The sequence below is a fragment of the Trichosurus vulpecula genome, chromosome 2 (genome assembly GCF_011100635.1).
Source record: "Trichosurus vulpecula isolate mTriVul1 chromosome 2, mTriVul1.pri, whole genome shotgun sequence".
Lineage (NCBI taxonomy): Eukaryota > Metazoa > Chordata > Mammalia > Diprotodontia > Phalangeridae > Trichosurus > Trichosurus vulpecula.
Genome location: NC_050574.1, coordinates 327424438 through 327448500, shown reverse-complemented (window position 1 = coordinate 327448500; position 24063 = coordinate 327424438). Strand labels below are relative to the sequence as shown.

The window sequence follows — 24063 nt, the reverse complement described above, 5'->3', positions numbered from 1 at the left end:
GCTCTTTTCTTCTCTCACCCTTACTGTCATAGGTACCTGGCTTGCCTTCATGTCAAATGTGGCCAACTGCTTCCCTAGGGTGGCAGGAGAGGCCTGGGGTGACTGGGTGACCACATCCTGCCTCCGATCTCTCAGAATGAAAGGGGAGAAGGAGGGAGGAAGAGAGAGAGCCAGTAGATTCTGACCAACAGAAAAATGCAGATCTGGGGAGTGTGTTAAGATTGCCCCTTGTCATATCCCAAACTCCAAGGGTCTGATGAGGCTCCAATATGAAAAGGACTATCAAAATAGCAGGGCAGCCTAGGTCTCTCCTAGGCTTTATGTTGTCTTGTGTGACCAACTGGTTCCCTAGGGTGGCCCTTTGTGATCTCTAGTGATACAGAAATAGTCTCAGAAGAGCCCTCATCTCTAGGTAGACATTCTAGAAAAAGGGTGGCCCAGGGCTGAACCTCCTAGGGATGCTACAGATCAGTGGCCCTCTTCTCTCCCCAACCCCTCCAGGATGACCCTTATCATGGACCCCACCCTCTGGTTCTGGGCCAATGTCAGACCAATTTCTGAGCCTGTGGGCTGAGGGAGTAGGGTGGCTTTGCTTAAGATGTTCATGGAGGAGTGGACAGAGTTCCAGATTTGGAACCAGATCTGAGTTTGAATCCTGCCTCAGGCAGTACCTTAAGTACCTTAACTTCTTAGGTTAACTTCTTCTAACTTAACCTCTATCAGCTTCAGTCTCCTTGTCTGTAAAATGGGGATGACAGCCCTTAGCCTATAGGGTTGCTCTATACATGTATACAGTATATGTTTACATATATGTTTATATCTATATCACTTTGAAAATCTTAAAGCACTGTATAAATGCTAGCTACTATTATGTTACTTCTCAGACAGTCCATCAGTTCTTATTCTCTTCTGTTCTTACCTCTGATGGACTTTCTGTAGACAAGAAAGAGGAAAGGGGGGGTGAAGCTAACTCTGACATATCCATGGTTATGGGAAAAAACAGAATCCCAAAGCTGGAAGATCCTTCAGAGGAAATCTAGATCGACCCCCAAACCTGAATCTTGAATCCCTTCACTGTTGCCTGATTGGGAAAGCAGGAATACTTTGAACCCACAGTTAATCTTTTGGCTTCTTATTAGCCAAAAGTTTCACCTTCCTCTCTTACCAAGCCCTTCTCCCTCCACCAACTAGAGTTACTATCACAAAGAATAATTTGAATATATTCCTTTTAGGCTACCCCTGCCTATTTCTACAGTTTGGTGCTGATGAGGTCAATGGCCAAAAGGTGGCCATTTCTTCTCCCCAGTGAGGAGAAAGGGATGTGTCAGCTTCCGTACAATTAAAAATTCAACCATTCTTTTGTGTCTAGGTTTCTTGGGAATATTAGACAAGAGACATTTTATTGAGAATTAAGACAGTTTATTGTTTGATTGACCAACATGCTAAGTCTTCATTTTTTTTACACAGTTTTATGGAAAGTCAATATGGCCACTTGTACCTCCTGAGCCAGTAAGAGACGGACATGCCACCATCAGAGCTTCCAACGGCCAGCCAAGTTACAGGGGAGGATTGGGAGGAAGGAAATGAGGGAAGGGGGCAAGAGGATAGTGAAGGAAAAAGATGACTCAAAGCTCCTCAGTTCACACATCGAGATGTAGACTAATGTCCATGCTATGGAAACAATGACTTGATACTGATGCAGAACTACCAAGATGGTGCCCTGGCTCCCTCTCCTGAGGCTGACTTATTGAGTTATGCTCAACCACATTAATTTGCTTAAAGTGGGTTCAGAGGCAGGTGACTTTGTCCAATAAGACCCAAGATGGTCAGAACCTAGAAGTATCTTACTATAAAGCAAATTTATCCAAATCTTAAACATCCACAAGCTTCAGGCTGCTTTTCATTCAGACACCTTTAAGACATTTAGGTCATTGGCCAATGCTGAGGGTCCTCTAATCTGTTTATCCACCTTCAGGGATATCAGAATAGTCATGGAAAGCTGCCCTCCTTTGGAGTGGAGTCCAAATCTCTCTTGTATTATCTCCCTACTTAAGCAGATATGGTAGGGAGAATCTGATTCCTACTTATCAAGTCGGATGAAGAAATGACTCTAAGTCTTTATTTCCACCTATTACCCCAAGCATAAAGCCTCTAAAATATGTATTCTGTATACAATATACATATAGACACATCATCTGTATACAAATCTAAAGCCCCAGTTCTACACATATAAATGGGCACTGGATGAAAAATGAGGAGTCCTGGCTTCTGAGACCAGAATGACTTCTGACTTACATAACTTTGGGCCCATCACTTTACTCTTCTATCAGTTTTCCTACCTCTGAAATAGGGAGAATTCCAATTCCTATCTCCTCTTATCTTGTAGGAATGTACCAAGAATAATTAAAACCAGAGACAGGAAAATGTTTTCATTCTTTGGGGGAAAAGTAGTCTAGAAATCCAAGACCTTGTGGCTACCACTGAGCTATCCTTCTGATAATATCCTTCTCCTATGTTCCTAGTCTACTTTTCAATGTTTCAGTCAGTCCTTTAAGGTGATAGTACCTCCTTCTTTTTGCCTGCTTCTCATCTCATAGGATAAGACATAAAAAGGCCTGACTGTGATGTAATAAAACCTTCCAATGGATGAAGTTTCATTACTTTGTGGCATGCCTTTGAGTATTTAGGAGCCAACTGTCTTTAATTCCAGGCCAGTGTAGATGGACTACAAGAAGAAAATCGTTCAAAGACTTAGAGTTCCAAGTTCTTTTCTTCTTGGGGTCTGATCTCTTTTTCTAGTTCCCATATGTGTCCTAGAACAATGGAGTCTCAGAGTAGGAAGGGACCACCGCGCATCCTACCTGAAGCTTGAAGCTCCTCTTTGTTGTCTGATTCATAATGAATACATCAGAGTGAGGAGAGATAGGTCAACCTAAGCGTATAGCTGGCCCGATGCCCTGGGGTGGCACCATGACAAGAATTTCTGCTTAATCTCTATTAAAGAATCTTGTGACATGATGGAGGGAACAGAGTGGCTGGCTTAGGGGTGAAAATGATGGTGGTGAAGCCATTCAAAGAAAAGGTTATAAGCTTACTGGATACCCGAGGTGGTCAGGTGCCCCCCCAGTTGGAGTACATGACTATAATTCTGATGTTTGGATTACTGACTCACTTTCTGATGCTTCCTTGACTATGCTCTCTTTTATGTTCCATTAGACCATTTTGGTTGTGGTTCAGTGCCACCCCCCCTCCCCAAACACTTCTTTAAATGTTGCAATCCTGGAACTATTGTGATCCTGATTCCATTTTAGCCATCCTGGAACCCAAATTTTGAGGGCCAGCTGAAGACCCTGTCTAAATTGGAACCTCTCTTCTCAGTCCTTATGAGGGGAAATCACTAACTTGATTGAGGTCATCTCTAAAAAGGTATCAACTTTGCCCTTCTCTATCCTATTTGGATTTAGCATTTGTAAACCATTCTTTCTCGGGATATTGAGGGGGTTTCTCCTGAGGCTTTCTTCTAGGGAACAGATCCACTTTCTTCTTGGACCAAGTATGGTCCAGATCCCGAGATAAAGTCAAGAGATCACTGAGGTAGAATTAAACCCCAGGGTGTTCTCAATCAAGGTTCCACTCTGGTTCTCCAAGCAAGAGCATGGTGATGCTACCTGGTTAGGATGGGAGAAAAAGGAGAAATGCACTTTTGTGAAGGAGGTTTGATTGCTGGAACAACAGTCCATGAGAAAGGAATTATGGAAGAAGGGGGGTGTAGAGAAAGGAAAAGGTCATGGAATGGAAATCAATAAGACAGGAAGAAATAAAGGCCCTAACCTTTAAAGGAGCATTCCAATGGGAGGGAAAGGTTTGAGTTAGGAGTTAGGGAGGGAAGGAGAGGAGAGGGGAGAGTAGGGAAGGGCACAGGAAAGAGAAAGGGAATTGCTGTGTACACACCTGGAAAACCATGGCTGGCTGCAGGCAACACTAAGACAAGCTATATCTTCCACTGTGCACCAAGCATAGTTCCTCTATGGCTACTGATGGAAACAGGTTACTGTTCCCCCGATTTTGTGCACGTGTGAAGGGAAGTGTCTTTCTCGGCTTGTTTTACAGGAATGTCACAAGAGAAAAAATGCTACTCTATGATGCAAAAAGAATCCATACATTCATTCATTGAACACACAGTGGAGATCACTGCAAATCTGTCCAGGACAGAGGTCACAAGTACTTCACTGCAAATAAAACACCATACATTGTAACCCAGGGACATGAACGCCTTTAAGGTATCGTGAGGTAACTAAGCGATCTTCCACCAAGCACCACTGTAAAGTGTGCGGCATGCGTATGCATGGAGCCACATCCACACATGTGCATCCACACACACATATGTACATATTATATACGTATGTATATATAATGTGGAGATATTCTCATGTGCTATGTTTTTCCTCTAGTTGAACACATCAATGCATTAATTTATTGATGGCAAGACAATTCACAAGTTATCTGACAAATATTAATTACCTCTTATTTCGACATTTGCAGCACTTTTCATTTTCCAAGACTGTCATCACAAAGCAAATTCCAACTTGATAACAGTAGGAGAAACAAAAATATACATTGTGTGTGCACGCATGCACACGTGCATGTACGTGTGTGTGGCATATACACAATCTAACTATGTATATATACTTATACACATATAGAAAAATTAAGCACGTGACACATCTGATTTTGGTGAGCACATTGATCTTTGTCCTTTTGGGGAGAGGAACTCATTTGGGAATTCTATTTCCCCTTATCCTCACCTACAGATAAACTTCACTTCAAAGATCAGCCCCTATGCACCAGTACCTAATGCTGAAATGATGGGGGCAGACCTCTCAAGACGAATGTTAGAGGGCACTACAGAGTTCTCCTCTACTTGATAACTGTTGGGTGCCATTTTGGATTGGTTTCTGAGAAGTTCATTCCACATGTGTTTTCATTCAGAACATCTCCCTCTTGTGGAGGGATTCTTAAAGAATTCCAATTAGCCTGTCTAAAAGGTTGCTATGATTTTTTTCCCTCATTTTCCCATCTTCCAGTGAAAATGCATCAGTAGCCTGAAGGTAGTCTAAGTCAGGACCACGTGGGGGGGGTTGGGTTACAGTTTCTAGTTTTTTATACAGCCAGATTTTTTCAAGGCTGAGTTTTCATTTCTCCTTGGCCTTGGCTTCATGGGCCCATCCATATTCATTAGCATGGCTGGCCCATGGGGAAATGTTATTTAGCTTATAAAAGACATTTCCAAAGGTGTTAAAATGGTCTTGGGGACTGAGCTTTTCTCAGGAGTGAATCAAAAATGGCAAACACAGCTCTCCTTGAAAGGTGTGGATGTCACCAGCACCACTCCCCTACGCAGGCCATCGGAGGTCCCTGCAGCTCAACCATACCATAAAGTGACAACAGTGTAACCTTGATATTAATGACAGTGTGTGCGTATAGTTCATGTTTATACTACACAAGTGGAGTGAAAAAAACATCAAGAAATAATGTTTTTGTAGAACCGTACCCAACGATATTAGCAACTAAAGGTCTAAAAACATTTATTCCTATAGTAGTTCTGCAGATACCATGCCCTCCCCACCCCCCCACCCCAAAATCATGTATGGAATAATACTGTATGATACACAATAGTGAGCTTGGGACACACTTCATCCCACTGATCTTGAGTTCACCAATCATCCAGAACTCATGGAGAAAGCAAGCGTTGTACACTGCTCAACATCAAACATTTTCTTTTCTTTCTGCACATCCCTTATAATGGATCCAAATATACATGTATATCAGTTTGGCAGCTAGGTCAGGAAAATGTTCAGGCCCATGGATATTTTCACTAGCCTGTAAAATTTACATTGGTCCCACCCACATTTGCCAAGATAACTGTTTCCTCCCGCGGTCTGCTTACTCTTCAAATCTAACCATGTCCCGTTTAGCAAAATATACTCAGACTCCCCCCGCAGGTTTTCAGGGGGATGGAATGGAGAAGCAATAGAAAGTTGATTTCGATCCCTTTAGGCCCGCTGCCAGATTTCCCATGGACCATCAAAGCAGCTTTTCTTTGAGGCTCAGGGCTTAGAGCCCAGGCCCATTTCAATAGCTGATATACATGTATATAAATATATATGGCCACAGAAGAGGAGTAAAGACATAATTACAGCTGTACTTGGCAGCATGCTTTTTTAGAGTCAGTGTTTGGTTTTAACCACTTGGAGTCTGTAGTAGGGGGACATGTTCTGGGTCAGATTGCCCGGGGTCAGAGCTTAATCAAGTTGCCTGGTTTTATTTATTTATAATGAACGGGATGGGGTGGGGGGAGTGAGAGGTCAAGAAGTGTGGGAAGGAGGAGGTGTTAGGTGCAGGGAGAGAGGAAGGTCAAATGATGTAGGAAGGACAGAATGTGGAAGGGGGGAGGGAAATCTTCTCTATAAGTTTACAAATATACAAAAACAAAAGGCCCAACCTCTTTCAAATAAAAATGACTACATTTTCATCTGGCAAAAAGTTGTATACACATGATTTAAATTTTTTTAATTTTAACAGTTTTTGGCAATCTTAATAAAGTACAATATATTACAACCAAACCAAAAAATAGTTGTTTAAGTAACAGCTGTTAAGAGTGACATGAGCCCCGACACCCACCCTCCCTCACCCCTCCCATCCCACCCACAAGAGACAGAGAGAAAAAAAAAATCCTCCCATCTTGATAAACTTTTTTTTTCTTTTAGGAAGCTAACCAATAGGAAGCAACACAACAAGCGGGTAGTGTCAAATGAAGCTGACCAATCCAGGGCTCTGTATTAGCAGGAGCATCCGCCTTCACTAGCTGGGGGTTCTTGTGGTTTGTCCAACTTGATGTCAATCACTGTGGGTGATTCCGTGCTAAGGAAGAATGTGTCTCACCAAAAAGAAACCAAGTTAATTCACTGGGCATCTTGAGAATAACTGTCCATTCCCATCTTTCCCCAGAGGCTGTTTCTAATCAGTCATTGCTTTGCAAATATTTTTCTTTGGAAATACACTTACCTTCTTTGCTAACAGGCTAGTAGACAATTAACAAATTATAAATTTATAAATAAATAAATAAATATAAATTACAGATTATAAATAAATTATACATGAAACAAGGGTCATATCACACAAGTACAGAATTTAAGGTATAGAAGGCACCTGAGCTCTCACCTAACCCAACCTGAAAAAGAAAGGAATCCTCACTATAACATAACCAAGACAAATCTTCTTTCTCAGGAAACCCAACTACATTGAAACAAATAGGTAAGTACAAGCGTGTGGAGAGAAGTCATGTTCATGAGTCTATACTGACCATACCCTCTCTGCCAAAGCTTTATTCACCTTCTCCTCTGACAGTTTTTATCCTTGATTTCAGGAATTCTGCACTCTTCTGCTTTTCCTTAGACTTTTCTGATTGCTCTTCTCCGTCTGGATCATTATTCATTTCTTACCCTTAAATGTAATATCCCCTCCAGGGCTCTGCCCTGGGCCTGGGTGCTTCTCATTTCACATCCTGTCCCTTGGTGATCTGACTTTTTTTGTGTGTGTGGAGGTGGTGGTGAGTTTCAGTAATCCTATCTATGCAGATAACACCCAAATCTATATATGCAGTGTTATGGAATATCATTTCCACATAGCCAACTGCCTGGTGGACATCTCCACCTGGATGTCTTTTGGCATCTCAAACTCAACATATCCAAAAAGAACTGATTCTTTCTGCTCTCTGGAGTGCTCTAAATTGGAACTGAAGTGCCTTAAATTATAAGACTGACTTCATGCTGTACTTCAGACATGAGGACTTCAGTGTTGATACTGAACCACTTGACCCCTTAACCACACTGGTCTATTATTTAAATAGCCTTCTCAACTCCTAAGGCCTTCAGGTTTACTCAACCTTAGCCACACACAGGGATGGCCATACTTAGATATCTCGCCATCCATAATTGTGCTACCTCAACATCTTGAATTCTGAAATTCCTCCATAATTTCCTAGCCTTCCTTTTCTCCCTCAGCTTCACACCTTCTAAACTCATCCTTTGCTTCTGCTCCCTCCATCCCTCTCTATTTTCCCCATCCATCACACACATTCCAACTTTGCTTTCCTAGAGTCCACTCTAAGTTCAACTCTATACTCGAAACCCTTCCCCTCCTGTTTCTACCACTATTGACATTTTACCTTCTGGGCCCATCAGGGGCATGCTGGGAAATGTTTAATGATGATGTTTAACAAAAAAGAAAAATGTGCTCAAGACATACTTTTAATTTTATCTTCATTATTAACATTTTCTTTATCATTTTAAGTTCACACAATCCACAAAATGATAAATTAAGCCCTGAACTGTAGCATCTAACAATTTCTGAGGTATGAATGCTCATACTAAAATTTAACAATTGACTTTAAAGACCTACGCTAAGCTGGCTCAGACCAATCTTCAACCCTGGTTCATTGCTACTATGTGCCTTCTCCACTCCTACTCCCATATTACTATACAACACTAGAGGAAGTCTGGAACTGGGCCAAAAGGATCCATTACAAATTCATTTTATTCTCATCTCCATGGACCCTCACTGCCACAGAGCAATCTTCCTACTCTGCTCTGATTATATATTTCTATCACACTCCCCAAAATGGCTGTTTCAAACGTTCTCTCTCCTCATGCCTCCTATGTCTTCCTCATCTCCCTCTGCCTTAACAGATGGCCTCACTTTCCACTTTACTGAAAAAATTGAGGTCATTTATCTTGAGTTCCCTCATTTCAAATACTCCACACCTCAAAATCCCCTATAAAATCTCCTATATATATAACTCCTTTTTCCAGTATCTGAGGAAGAGACAGGCTCTTTTCCCTACCTTTTTCCTTTCTCTAACCTTTCTACTTGTGTCCTTGGTCCCAATCCTCTCCCATATTCTCTGAGAGTTTGCTCAAATGACGTTCCCTTCCTTTTCAATCTCTCCTTTCCCATTGATTGTGTATAAACAAGCTCTCAGAACTCTATCCTTAAAAATTTACTTGACCCTATCATTCCCTCTAATCAGTATTCTCTTTTTTCCATATTATTGCCAAGCTCACAGAAAGACACGTCTGTCCTTGCTGTCTCCATTTCCACACCACCCACTCACTTCTCAACTATTTATAAACACGCTTCTGACCTCACCTCTTGACTGAAACTGCTTTATCCAAGATTGCCAAGGTTAAATGCCAAATCCATCGGTCTTTCCTAAGACCTCAAACCTCCTTGACATCCCTTTAGCTTTTTAAATTTTTTTAAGGCAATCAGGGTTAAGTGATTTGCCCAGGGTCACACAGCTGGTAAGTGTCTGAGGACGATTTGAACACAGGTTTTCCTGGCTGCAGGCCTGGTGCTCTATTCACTGGGTCACCTAGCTGCCCCTCTTTAGCTTTTAACAATGCTTGCTATCTCGTTTCCCCTCATATTTCTCCTCCCCTTGACTTCTGAGACTCTGCTCTCTCTTTTCTTTCTCCTTCTGCCTATCTGACTTACCATTTTCAGTATCCCAGGTCATCGTCTACCTCCCACTCACTAAGCCTGGCTGTCCTTCAAGGTTCTGTTCTTAGCACTTTTTATGTCTCCCTCTATATTCTCTCCCTTGGTGATCTCTTCAGTTCCCATGAGTTCAAAGGTCATTTCTGTTCAGATGACTTTCAAACATATATATATATATATACATATATATATGTGTATATATATATATACACATATATATATGTATATATCTGGCCAATGATCTCTTTCATAACTGAAGTCCTCTGCCGCCAGCTTCCTACCAGACATCTCCATCTGAAGTTCAAGATGGCGTCTCAAACTCAATGTATCTAAAATGAACCTCCTTGTCTTTTTCTCTACACCCTCCCCTCCTATTTCTGCCCTCCTCTTAGTCTTCTAAGTTCATTTCATTCATCATTCTTGACTCTTCTTCCTCATCCTTCCATATTTAATCACCTTGCCAACTCCTGTTGACTTTTACCTCCATAACAGATCTTCCCTTCTCTCTAGTAACAGGCCAGACTGACCAGTACTAGCCATACTCTGAACGTGGTATCTCATATCATCCTAATTCAGGCCCTAGTCACAATAACTAGTAATTACAAGTAATATTTCATTTGATTTTCACAAAGACCCTGGAAGGTAGGTGTTATTGTTACTTGCATTTTACAGATGAGTAAACTGAGGCACACAGCAGTTAAGTGACTCACCCAGGGTCACATAGCTAGTAAATATCTGAGGCCAGTTTTGAACTCAGATCCTCCTGACTCCAGTCCAGCTCTCTGGACTATGATGCCACCTAACTGCCCATCGCCAGAGCCACTGTAATATTCTTATAATTTTCCCCCTTGCCTCCAGCTTCTACCTTCTCCAATTCGTCCTTCCCACAGATGCCAAAGTAGTCATTCCAAAGCACAAGTGGAGTCCAGTAGAAAGAGCTCTAAATCTGTGGTTTCTCTGCTATTTACTTCCTGCATGATACTGGGCAACATTTCAGCTCTCTTGGTCTCACATCTTCATCTGTCAGATGGGAGGTGGGTTTGGACTCAATGGTTCCCCGAGGTCCCTTCTGGCTCTAAATCTATGATTCTACATAAATCTGCTATTGCTCTGGTTCGAAAGACTCCAGTTCTACCCTTCTATTGCCTTAGAGGGGTAGAATATCCTCAGTTCCTTAGCCTGTCCTTCCTTTTACAATCTGATCCAACATTTCAGCCAAACTGACCAGTACTAGCTGTACCCTGAACTTGACACTTCCAAGTTGAGAGGCACTTGCATCAAACCACCTAGCCTGGCACACACTTTCTCCTTATCTCTGCCTCTCTTAATTCTTATCTTCCCTTTCACAGCTGACCTCCTCTGTGAAACCTTCTCTTATCCCTCCCCTCCCTCAGTTGTTAAGTGCTCTCTCTCATCAGATTATCTTGTTTTTATTTATTCCTTTATTCCTCTATCCATCTATTTATCTATTTATCATATCTATATATCTATCACCACCACTATCTACTTTATTATCCTATCTATATATAGGATATCTTTTTATATCTATCATCATGATCCCTATCATCTCTATCATCTATCTATCTATCTATCTATCTATCTATCTATCTATCTATCTATCCATCTATCATTTCTACCATATCTATATATCGCCACAATCTCTATTTTCTTCATCATCATCTCTATCTATACATGTCTATCTATATCTATCATCATGATGTCCATCATCTCTATCATCACATCTCTCTGTCTCTGTTTGTCTGTCTCTCTGCACTTTATTCCTCCAGCAGAATGTAAGTCCTTTGAGGGCAGGAACTGTCCTATTCTTTTTGGTCTTCACATCCCTAGCATACTATGAACTCGATGAATATTTGTTGAATCGAATTAAATATCGAGCCTGGTTGCCCAGTCATGGGACCACTCAATACCTGTTTATTTTGTTAGCCAGAGGAGTAAAGGATAAGCACAAGACTCTGAAAAACTCTCCCCCAATTCAATGCCTCTAATATAGCACTTCTCACAATGGTCCACCACAGCTCAAGTCTTCTCAAAATGTAATAATAATGATGGTGATAGCATTTATATAGTGCTTTAAGATTTGCAAAGCTCCCTGATATGTCTTCTGTAACTATATTGTTCAGTCCTAACACCCTTGCCTCATTTCTGAAAATATCTCACAGCCCAAAGGAAAAAAGCTCATTTTGTAGGGAGCAGTGGGTGATTAGGGGAGTGGCAGAGGTAGTTTACCAGATTCTGTGGTGGGCATTCAGAGTTAGCCCAAGGTCCAGTGTACCTCTGGCATCTCACGAGCTTCTTTATTTGTATTCTAACGCCACTAGGGGTAGGAAGGGCAAGGGCTGTTTGGGTGAATGGGTTGATCTGGGGAGGACACTTGATTTCTTTTCTTGGTGGGAGTGGAGATAACAGACTGGCAAGTGCTTTTCTATTAACCAGGAATTGAATCAAACTTAATCATGAGCCTTACTAATTTGCTGAACTCTGAACTCAAGGAATGTTAATTTTTTTTTTTACTTTGTTATGTATAGAATCAAAGACTCAAAAATCACTGGCTGGAATCATTTGAACTTGAACTAAACTAATATATTTTCTGAGACTTCTGTATTGAATCATTACAAAACTGGAACAAAGTATTCTCCAAACTGAACCCAAACTGAACTAATATTGATTTGACTTGAGTCTCTGCTATGAATTCTAAGAGCCTGGAAGGTGTTATAGTACTTAGGTGGCAGAATGTCTTTCTCTTTTTACTTCCCTCTTTCTTCCTCCCCCGCCCCATTTCCTACTGGATAATGAAGGGGGCTTCTGATGGGAGCAGGAAATCAGGACTTCATTTGGAAAGCTTCCCCCCAACCCTCCACTCTACCCATCTGCACATTACTTCTCCTTTAATAGGAGCCAAAAGCGTAACCAGCCATCTAGGTTAGGCACTCAATGCAATGGAATGAATAATTCAGGGATTTTTTTTAACATCTCAGGGATTGAGTTGAATGATACTGCCAACACACAGAAAAGTCTAAAGTGGGTCATGGGAAATATGTTCAAACAGCCACACTAAATGATAATGATTTTAATTAACAGGGGTGTTTTCGTTCTTTCCCAGCCCTCTGTGGTTTTTTGGTTGTGTCCAACTCTTTGTGAGCCTATTTGGGGTTTTCTTGGCAAAGATACTAGAGTGGTTTGCCATTTCCTTCTCCAGCTCAGTTTACAGATGAGGAAACTAAGGCACACAGAGTGAAGTAACTTGCCCACCATCATGAAGCTACTAAGTGCCTGAGGCCAGATTTGAACTTGGGAAGATGAGTTTTCCTGAATCCAGGCCCCGCCCTCTATCCACTGCACCTCCAAGCTGCCCTGTCCTCTTTGGTTTAGGGCACTGTGAAAAGAGCATTGGAGTCAGGCGACCTATATGCAAAACCTTTCTCAGTCACTTCCCCCTTGTGTGACCTTGGGTAAGTAATTTCACATCTGCACTTTACTTTTCTCATCTTTAAAATGAGGGGGTTGGTTCTCTATGGAAACTGACTTCTGAATTATGATCCTATGACCCTCCTACCATTCTCCTCGTCTATCAGTACCTATAGAAGCAAAGGGTGCTATTAGTTTACAAGTTTGTTAGGGGAATAAAATCTCTGACCAGGGGCAGGATGGTTTAGGTCAGTGGCTTCAAACCCAAATAGAAACAAAGGCCTTTGACTTAGAAAACCACATACTGATGTCTGTGTGCTACTATATTTTTATTTATTTTGTTAAGTATTCTCCAATTACATTTTCATCTGGTTCTGGGGATATTTGGGAGTGCTGTAGGCCTCGTTTTGCCCATGGGGTGTCTGATAACTCCAGTGTGGTGGATGGGGTCCTGGCTCTAGAGGCAGGAAGACCTCAGATATGTAATCCTGTAGGACCCTAGGTAAGTCAGCAAACCTCCCAAAGCCTTACTTTTTCCCTCTGTAAAATAAAGCGGTTGCATTCACGGGTGGTTTTAACATTCCTTCCAGCCTCCGTGATGATGTTTGACCCTGAATGCGGAGCTCAGGCTCCATTAAATATTGCCCGTCATTTTTTTATTTGGTCCTCATTTCTGGCATGCAATCCTTTCTCATTTTGGTAACACAGCCCCCTTGCTTCTGCCTCTTATTTTTACCTTCTGCGCCTTTTTTGGTATTATCTCGTAAACTTTAAACAGCTGCTCACTATCCTACCCTCCAATTATACTCCTTTTCCTCATTGTTGTCTCTGCTGTGCCCACTTAACTATCAGAGAATCTGAGAATCCCTGCATCAGAAGGGATCACCTGAGGATCATTTAGCTGGGTAATTCTGCCTCCACACAGCTTTGCTCTCAAATCTAGCCTGTGCCTAATCTGCAGTGAAGCAGATGTTACCTCTCTCCTTCATATCCCAAAGGGAGGCAGGCCGGTGATTCAGTGCAGAGTTGGAGTCGGAGTGAAGAACGGAGTTCACGTTTTGCCTCAGAAACTCACTAGCTGGGTGACCCAGGCAGGTCTTTTAACCTCCCCACTTTCTGCCTCAGTTTCCCTATTCATATTCCTCACTCCAGGCCTGACACTCTATCCACAGCATCACATAGCTGCCCATATTTAAAAATATGGAATAATGAAAAGAGTACTGAATTATCAGTCGGGAGGCCTGGGTTCTAATCCCAGTTCTCTTACTAACCAACTGTGTGACATTGGTCAAATCACTTTCCCAGCCTCTGGGTCTCAGTTTCCTCACTTATAAAATGAGGGGAGGGGATTAAATGATCCCTAAAGTCTCTTTCCAGTTTAAAAATCTATGATTTTAAACAACTTCTTTTAAAAATTTTAAAGACTACTTATTTTTTTTTCTTTTCTTTTGGAGGGGGGAAGGCAGGGCAATTGGAGTTAAGTGACTTGCCCAAGGTCACACAGCTAGTTAAGTGTGTCAAGTGTCTGAAGCTGGATTTGAACTGAGGTCCTCCTGACTCCAGGGCCGGTGCTCTCCACACTGTGCCACCCAGCTGCTCTGAGACGACTTATTTTCTATGACTTTATCTTTGTTGCTTTTTTTTTCTGAGTTTTCCCCTAGGTCTCTATGGCCCTGGAGCCATAGATTAAGGACTCACCGGTGCCAAGAATAAGGGGAAGATTCCCTTTTATAGATAACTCTGGAACTATAAAATGCTATGGACGTGTGAAATAATATGAGCGTAAAATCCCCACATGCTAGTAGCTTTGAAAATATATTGCTCATAATTGGTGGGGATGGATAACAGATGAAGAGAAAAGGGTTTTATCTATTGATTACAGCTGATGTCTCTGAGGGGGAGAACAGCCTGCAAACTAAGGCAGCTAGCAATATGGATGGAGCACTGGATCCGGAAGACCTGAGTTCAGATCCAGCCCATGCTACTTACTGGCTATGGGATCACCGGCAATTCATTTAACCTTAGTTTCCTCAACCATAAAATGGTAAGATAATAATAGCACTAGCTCCCAGGGGCGTTGTGTTGTGAGATAATATTCGTAACACACTTTGCTTGTTCCCCTTCTCTACAGTAGGCTGGCTGTATCTTTAAACTACTTAAGAAAATGAAAGCAGCATGTGTTCTGAAGATTAGATCTTCCCTACCCTGTGTTTTAAAAATACATCCCCTATAGGACACTGCCCCAAAGGGTCCCTTAGCCTTCATTGTAACACATGTAAATTAGATTCAAAAACGTTAGAACTGGAGGGAACGTTGGAGATTATCTCATCTAATCTCTTTATTTTATAGATATAAAAATTGAAATTCAGCAGTTAAGTGACTTGCTCCTATGTACCATGGAAAGGAGGATTATTTGGCATTAAAACGGAATCCAATTATTTATTCGAATAGACTATAGACCGCACAAAAATAAGGACCATGCCTTATTGTATGATCACAGATTTATTTTTTCTTTATTTTTTAAAGACTTTGTCTCTGTCTCATCCAAGCTGAAAGTGCAAGGGGGCTACTCACAGGCTCAGTCCCATTAAACAGTATGGGAAGCTTTGACCTGTTCCATTTCCCATCTAGGTAAATTTGTCTTTACTCGGGCAACCTGGTGGCCCCCCTTATTCCTCAGAGTTTACCATGTTAATGCCAAACAGTGTGGACATCAGATCTGCATAGCCAACCCTAGATCAGAACTCCTGAGCTCAAGAAAACCACCAGCCTCAGACTTCCCAGTGGCTGTCATCATCCCCAGCAGGATTATAGATCTAGACTGGAACGGTCCTTCAATTAGGTCCAATCTCTCATTTTACTGATAAGGAACAAAGGCCCAAAGGGGTTAAGTGACTGGTAGTAAATGACTGAATCAGGATTTGAATCCAGATCTTGCCGGCTCCGAGTCCAGTACTCTATCTAAACTTTCTATCTCTTCTAGTATCCGGCAAATTATTCTGGGTGTAGTAGTTCCTTAATAAATATTAGCTAAATTGAACTGAAAGTCATATGAAAAAGTTTCCTTCCACTGAATACCTCCCGTATGACAGAACTGCCTGGACAGCTGCCTTTCTTACCCATCCCTAGTTCTGATTCTAGGAGTATGATGCTGTGGGTATCATTATTTATAAATGTAGTCCCATCTGTGATTGTAGGTCTATTTAATTCTTCTGTCTAGAAAGACTAGGCCTTCACGCGTGAAGAGCAAGCATTTGACAAAGTGCTGTCTCTCCCATTTCTGGCATCTCCCCCCCCCCATCCCCTTCTACCTGTATGAAGAATACTCTCGCTTCCAGTTCACTTAAGGAATTGCTGGAAGCACTTGGCATTCTCAAGTTCAATGAGAGCCATGATGGTTAGGTTCAATTAAAAAGACAGTGGCTCCTTTGCAAGAAATCTATTTTAATTAGAAGGGAACCATTAGCTGGCTTTGGGGAAAAATGCCACATCAGCATTTCCATTTTTTCCCTCTATTCCTTAATGGTTGGCAGAGCCCACAGGTTGAACTTACAACCCAAAGAAGGGGTATTAGTGCTATTGTGTTAGAGACTCAAGAATGACTTGCTAGACTTCATGATTCTAAGGCAATAAAAAAGGGACCCAGTTCTTTAATTGGACCACACCAAAGGTAATTTTGTTTTGTTCTCTGGCATGATTGCATTTGAGCCTTTCTGAAGAATTTTGCCCTTAAAAAAGCACTTTTGGGGATAATTTTTGTCTTTTTCAATGGTACATGTTAAGATTTCCAATCTAAGGTCCATTTCTAGCTCAGCTAGAAATGTGTCCTTGGGCAATTTATAGGCAGCTGGGTTAGTGAATGGAGCAGTGGACTTGGAGATGGGATGACCTGGGCTTGAATCTGCCCTCTTCTATTGACTGGCTGTGTGACCTTATGCAAGGAAATATACAAACCTCTCTGGGCCTCAGTTTCCTCATCTGTAAATAGGGTTAATATTAGCCCAAATCTCATAGGGTGTTTGGGAAGTTCTAATGATAAAATGCACATAAAACACTTTGCCAACCTTGAAGAGCTTTCCATGTCAGCTCTGACTACTGAATTCTTCCAGCCTTACTTTCCTCACATGTCAAGATGAGGAGCTTGGATAAGATGGCCATTAAGATCTCTTCCAGCTCTAAATCCTGTGATCCTTGGTGTGAAAGCCTCCTCCACAGAGGTAAACCATGACCCCTCCATGCCTTGTAGTTTTATGAGCTACTAGGGTAAAAAAATAATACACCACTTTATGGCCAATACTCTGGCCTCTCCAAATTTAACTAGATTGGTCCTAATATGACAGACACACAGTCCACTGATGAACCCAAACTTAAAGCCTTTCCAGCTTGGGAGTAATTTCTAGATCCCCGCTGGCATAGTCTTCAAGACCCCAAGTGATCTCAAGACCTAGCTTCAATCCTACCTCGGCCATTTACTGGCTGTATGACCCTGACCAAGTCAACCTCACTGGACCTCAATTTCTACATCTATAAAAATGAGGGAGTTGGACTCAGTAGCCTCCAAAATCCCTTCTGGCTCTAACTTAGCATTTTATGGTCCATACTACAACGAAGCAAACATTCAGTGCCTCTGAAGAGTATAAGCAAAGAGAATCATCAATTTGCTTCCATCGTAGATCAGACTCCTTGGTAACATTGAGAAAGAACACTCCCATTTTGCACCATATGCTTGAAAGCAAACAGTTTTATTTAAACCCACTCTGTATTAAACCCTCAGAGGCTGCTTAAGAATGCTAGAGGGCCCTTTAAATGTACCCAATCATCTGAAAAAAACAAAACTGACCAACAAACAAAATTAAGGATCTATTTTGCTTTATTCCTGAATTTGGAATGATTCCTTTAGGCCAGTTCAATCATGCTATATGTGTCACTGACAGAGAGAGCCCTTAAAGAGTTCATGGCTTAGGGGAAGGAGGCAGAGGAAAGGAAGCCTTCTCTCTCCCTTCCCCAGGTTAACTAGGCCATTCTCTTTAAGGAAGGACTCAGAAGCCAATTAAAGCCAGGTAGGGGGCAGTGCTAGAGCACTGGATTTGGAGTCAGGAAGACTGAGTTCAAATCCTTCTTCAGACTCTTACTAGTTGTAAGACCCTGGGCAAGTCATTTAACCCCCGTATAATGGATATGATAATAATGCCTGCCTAAGGTAAGGTTGTAAGGACAAAATGAGATAACATTTGCAAAGCAGCTTAAAGCACTACATAAATTCTATCATTGTTGTTATTACTAGTCTCGTGTTGCCGTCCCTCATGGGCCAGATAATCAACAGCACCTACTTGCAAACCCACATCACTACAGCAACACTGAAAGTCCATTCCCCCTTAACTCTGCCAGGCTGATCTAGATTTGTTTTTGGAAGGCCTGGGTCGAAGTGCTGGCCGGCAAAGTAGTGAGTGAAGGCAGAGTACGTATGATGACTGTGGAATGATTCTACAGGGAGGAGGGTCTTGGTTCTTTCAGGCCACTAGATTCCATTAGGAAAATTCCTTCTTGGAAGGCACTAGGTAGCATTTTTATGGCCAGCATTTAAGCACCTTCTATTTATGCATTAATGTATTCATTCAACCATCCAACGTGTAAGGTCCTATGACAAGCCTGAAAGAGATGAAAATTGAATAAGATCTGGCCCTAGCCTTAGGGAGCTTGAAATTATACTTTTGGAAATGAGTTGTTTATTCCCTTTAAACTGATGGGACCTAAGAACTTAGAATGGAAAGAGGTTCTAAATTTAGATGTTCTCTGGTCTAAGCTTCTCATTTTACAAATAACTATCGGCAGATATAACCAGATTGAGGGATTTGTCCAAGGTCACACAGATAGTAAGTTCTTAAGGTCATAAGATGATAGATCTAGAGTCAGAAGGAATCTTTTGGTCCATCCACATTTTGGTTCCCTCCACATATTCCATCAGCCAATGACATGAGCCTCCTTACTGTTTTTCCCAGAAAACACTCAATCTCCAGACTGGACATTTTCTCTGTGTGTCCCTCATGCCTGGAATTCTCTCCCTCCTCATTTCTGCCTCCTGCCTTCCCCAGCTTCCTTCAAGTCCCAGCTAAAATCCCACCTAATACAGGAAGCTGTTCCCAGATCTCCTTCACGTTAATGCATTTCCTCTGAGATTATTTCCAGTTTATCCTTTTAATATCTTGTTTGCACATAGTTATCAGCAGGTTGTTTCTCCCATTAGACTATGAACTCCTCGAGGAGAGCAGGGACTGGGTTTTCCTTTTTCTTTTGTTTTGCTTGGTTTTTGTATCCCCAGCGCTTAGCACAATGCCTGGCACATAGTAGGTGCTTCCTAAATGCATCTTGACTAGTCCCATGCCTTCATTTTATGGATGAGGAGGCCGAGGCTCAGACTGGTTATTGTTGTTTATCCTTTGTTCTTGAAGGTCATTGTGGACCAGTTAATTGACTTGTCCAAAGTCACACATGCAGTAAAGGGCAGAACTGGGATTATAAATTCGGGTCCCTATGGCTCTAAGCTCTTTTCACTGCAGCACACTCCTTATTTTTGTTTGTTAGTCAGTTTTGTTTTTTCAGGTGATGGGTACATTTAAAGGGCTCTCTAGCACTCTTAAGCAACCTCTGAGGGCTTAATGTAGAGTGAGTTTAATAAAACTGGTGCTTTTCAGCATATAGTGCACTGGAAATAACAACGGCTCTGGGGTCCAAGGATAAAGTTTATTGTGTAACTTTGGGCAAATCACGTCAAATCCCTGGGTCTCAGTTGCCTCATCTGTAAAATGTGGGGTGTTGAACTAGATGGCTTCTGAGGTCCCTTCCAGCCTTGGAGCTATGGCACTATGACCTCTATTATCCTTTATCTACACAAAGTGATAATGTCTTTGATGAACTTCAATCTGTAAGTCAATAAGATCAATATTCTTTAAAGGACACCCTTCACAAGGCAGGTAGATCAGGTGCCCTATGAAACTCATGGATCTTTGAACAAGGAACAATTTTTTTTATGTCCAAACTCGTGATTTTATCAGGGTTGCAAACTCCCAGTATGGATACTCCATCCACCAGTGTGGATTGGCAACTCATCTGTGATTTAATAGTTTTAGAGTAATGTCAATGTCATTGGGTGATGGATAAACAAATTGTGGTATGTGAAAGTAATGGAATCATTAATGTAATATAAGAAATGATGACTATGAAGAAGTCTGAGAAGTCTAGGAAGACTTATATGAACTGATGCAGGGTAAAGTAAATAGAATCATGAAAATAATATGCACAATAACTACTTCACTGTAAATAGAAATAACACCTTCCACACCTCTACCCCCAATTCCTTCTTTAATTTGTAGAGGTGGGAGTCTATGGTGGTGGAATACTCTTTATATCATTGAACTCTGAGAATTAGTTGGTTGGTTTTGTTGTAGTTCTTATTTTCCTTTCTTTGTTATAGGGGATAGCTTGTCAGGAAAAGGCAGAGGAAAGAGTCAGAAATGAAGGTGATATAAAAACAGAAGATATTAATACAGTTTTAAAAAATCTTTAGAATCTTAAAGTGTTGCCTAGGGCCAGGGATATGCTGGAGTCAGATTGGACTGATTTGGAAGAGCTGATTATGAAATCTTAGTGTAAGCATTCATTGCACCTTAGAAATTGGTAAAAAGCTACAGTTCGGGCCTTGAGCTACTGCTTGTTGATTTGCTTTGTTTCATAGACTTTAGAAAATAATAATAATGCAAGTTAAGCTTAATAATTTGTAGGCTTTTTGCCCCCTGGAGAGCTACTTGTTAAACATTTTCTAGCATATCTGTAGTAGCAATTAGATTTGAAGATCTTTCCCACCCATTAATAGGCCATGTGACCTGCTTACATCACAGCAAGCCTAAAACATGTGGTGGGAGGAGATTCCTGACAGGAAAAGGAAGTTACGTCACAGGAAGTGCTGAGAGAGAGATGTTATGGCCACTAATGGCTGCTAATGGCTACCCTCGTGATGGTTAGAACTGAACAGGCTGACGTAGCTGTACTGTGAGTTTGTTTTGGGGAAAACCCCAGCAGGGGATTGGAGAGGTTTTGGGATGGTGAGGCTCCAGGCTGTTACATGGTGTTTTAAGTTCCTTGCTGTTATGATAAAGTGGGCTGACTGGCTGTGGGAGTTGAACATTTGGTATGGGATATGGTTGTCTGGTATCTGAATAAATGTCATACTTCTTTTACTTTCTTTATGGAGAGTCTCTCATACTTTGTGATACAGAACTACATAGGCATATTCATGATTATCATTGATGTTGTGTTTATTGCCTTACTGATGCAATATCCCTGCTGAAAACTTAAGCAACTCATTCATGTTCACACAGCCTTATGTTTCAGGGACAGGACTTGAACTCAGATCTTTCCTATTCCACAGCCAACCCTCTATCCACAGCTCCGTGCCACCTCTCAACAATGAGCACTGCCTGCTCCCTTTGCTGTATTGTTACTGATTATGCCTTGTGCCTCAGGCAGCTGTCAAACAGAAATATTACCCTCTTCTCAGGTATTATTTCTTAAGTATTCCCTTCTAGATCTTTCTCAGCTATTGACTGTCTATAGAATGGATAGATTGGTACACTGGAGGTGGGAGAAGGGGATATCTGCATACACTCCAAAGAAGGGCTTCCATAGGCCAGTCTATCTGTGCAATGTGCCAAGAGAAATCCCTTATACCAGACAGTCCACAGCAGAAAGAAGGAAGATAGATAAGAGAAAATAAAACCAGAGGATTTAGAAGTAGAAGGGGCCATAAAGGTAACCAAGTCTTATTTCTCCATTTTATCATTTAGCCCAGATAGGTGAGGCAACTTATCCAAGGACATATAAGGAAGTAAGTGGCAGGTATGTGATTCAAACTTGTGTCTTATGACTCCAAATTGATTTTCATCACACCCCCCCCCCCCCAGTAGAGCACAGTGTAGAGTCAGTAAGGAGGACCACGGAGAGTGCCCAGAGGTGGGGAAGTTCATCTTCTTTTTGAAGCAGAGATTTGAGAACAGTGGTAGAGGAGCATTAGGTGGTATGTCACAGTGGGCAGGTGGTACAGTGGTCAGAGTAGAAATCAGGAAGACATGAGTTCAAATCTTGCCTCAGACACATTGGCTGTGTGACCCTAGACAAGTCACTTAACCTCCTCGGACCTTAGTTTCTTCCTATATAAAATGGAGTAATAATAGGACCTACCCCTTAGATTTGTAGTAAGGATGAAAGTAGATAATATCTCATTTGCAAACCTTGAAATGCTATGTAAATGTTAGCTCTTATTATCACTGGGAGAAATCAACCTTTCCATAAATTTGCCTCTGGTTTTGCCTAGGGCAAGTTCTGGCGTGTAAAATGCTTTGGGCCAGATGGGGTTGACCACAGAATCACAGGGTCACAGATTTAGGGCTGAAGGGGACTTCAGAGGCAAACTAGTCCAACTCCTCCATGTTATAGCTGAGGAAACTGAGGCTCAGAGAGGTAAAAGATCTGTTCCACATCTCACAAGTAGCAAACCTCAGAGCTAAGATCACAAGACTCTTTTCTTGTTTCCCATGGGAGGCTCCTCCCCTCCAGGGAAAGTGCAGAATTCCTTTTTGTTCACTATCTACCTTCTTGTCAACCTGATAAGATGGGACAGTTTTCTGGCAGTTTTCCCCTAGAGGATCTCTTTCCCCGAAGCTCTTTTGCTCTACCATCAAACACCACGGTTTGGGTCTAGGCCACAGATCAAAGAGCCTAGCGCTAATGGTATTGATCATGCTGCCGAACAGCCGACATATAAAACTCTCTGTCAGGAAAAGCTGAAGAAACCGTGATAATCTGCTATACCTCCTCTGAAACACAAATTCCTGGCTTTAAGTGACTCCTCCGGCACAAGGCAAATGAGAGGGAGCGACATAGTGCAAGATATAGAGAGAGGGTCAATCTAAGTTGAGCTGCAGGGCAGACCTGAGTTCAAATCCTGCTTCAGATGTGCACCAGCTGTATGACTATTGCTAAACTTCTCTCTGCTTTAGTTCCGCTACCTCCATCAGTCTTATCAGTCCCATCTGTAAAATGGGGGTGATAATAGCACCCACCCCAACAGGATTATGGTGAGGATTAAAGGAATTCTATAAAGCGCTATATAAAAGTTAGCAATTATTATGTTCCATAGAGCTTCTGGTTAGGAATCCTCATAAGACAGTATGACCCAACAGAAAGGGTTAGACTTGGAATCTAATCGAATTTCTGCCACAGATGAACTGTGTGACCTTAGGTAAAACATTTGCCCTCTCTGGGCTTCAGCTTTCTCATCTACAAAATATGGGGGCTAGTCTAGAATTCAGGAGTTCCTCACCTCTTTTTTTTTGTCCCGGACTCTTTGGACAGCCTAATGAAGCCTATGAACCCCTTCTCAGAATAATAAAATAAAACACATAGGACTACAAAGGTAACCAAAGGTTAGTGAAAATAAAGATGCTGCTTTTTTCCATCCAAGCCCACGGACCCTGTGAAATCCAGCTTTCCACGGACCCCACGTTAAGAACCCTTAGTCTAAATGGTCCTTAGGATCCTTTCCAGCCCCAATATTCTGATTTCTTAATCCCCTTAGGAACTGAACCAGTTTTTCTTCCTATCCCTTCTTTCTCCAGTGGAATCCTTGAATTTTGAGGCTGGAAGTATCTTCTACGGGCTATCTAATCCATCCTCTAGATGGATTATAATTTTCAAAACCCACCAGAAGAATAATTTCCATATCCCCTTAAAGATCAACTCTAGTATAAAAAAAGTGAGTTCGAATCCTGCTTCACATACTTACTGTCCGTGTGACCTGGGGCAAGTCACTTAGCCTCACTTTGCTCCTCAGTAAAATGGGGTTAATAATAGCACCCACCTCACAAGGTTGTCATGAGGACCACATGAAATAATGTCTATGAAGCTCTTTGTAAACCTTATGTGCTATATTAATGTTAGCTATCATCTATCATTATTATTACGTGAGAGTCAATTTTCGTTTTTATATGTTAACAAAAAGAGAAGACGAGTCCCACATAATAGGTG

The 24063-nt window shown here is 41.6% G+C and overlaps 1 protein-coding gene across 1 annotated transcript in view; it reads right to left on the bottom strand.

Annotated features, from left to right (window-relative positions):
- Positions 1-1397: 1397 nt before the first annotated feature.
- The window catches only part of RAB6B (RAB6B, member RAS oncogene family), a 66951-nt gene continuing 44285 nt past the window's right edge, over positions 1398-24063 (bottom strand). The window contains exon 7 of the mRNA XM_036746338.1: positions 1398-6904. Coding sequence (XP_036602233.1) covers positions 6840-6904 — 65 coding nt within the window. The 3' untranslated portion in view covers positions 1398-6839. The remainder of the gene's footprint in view (positions 6905-24063) is intronic.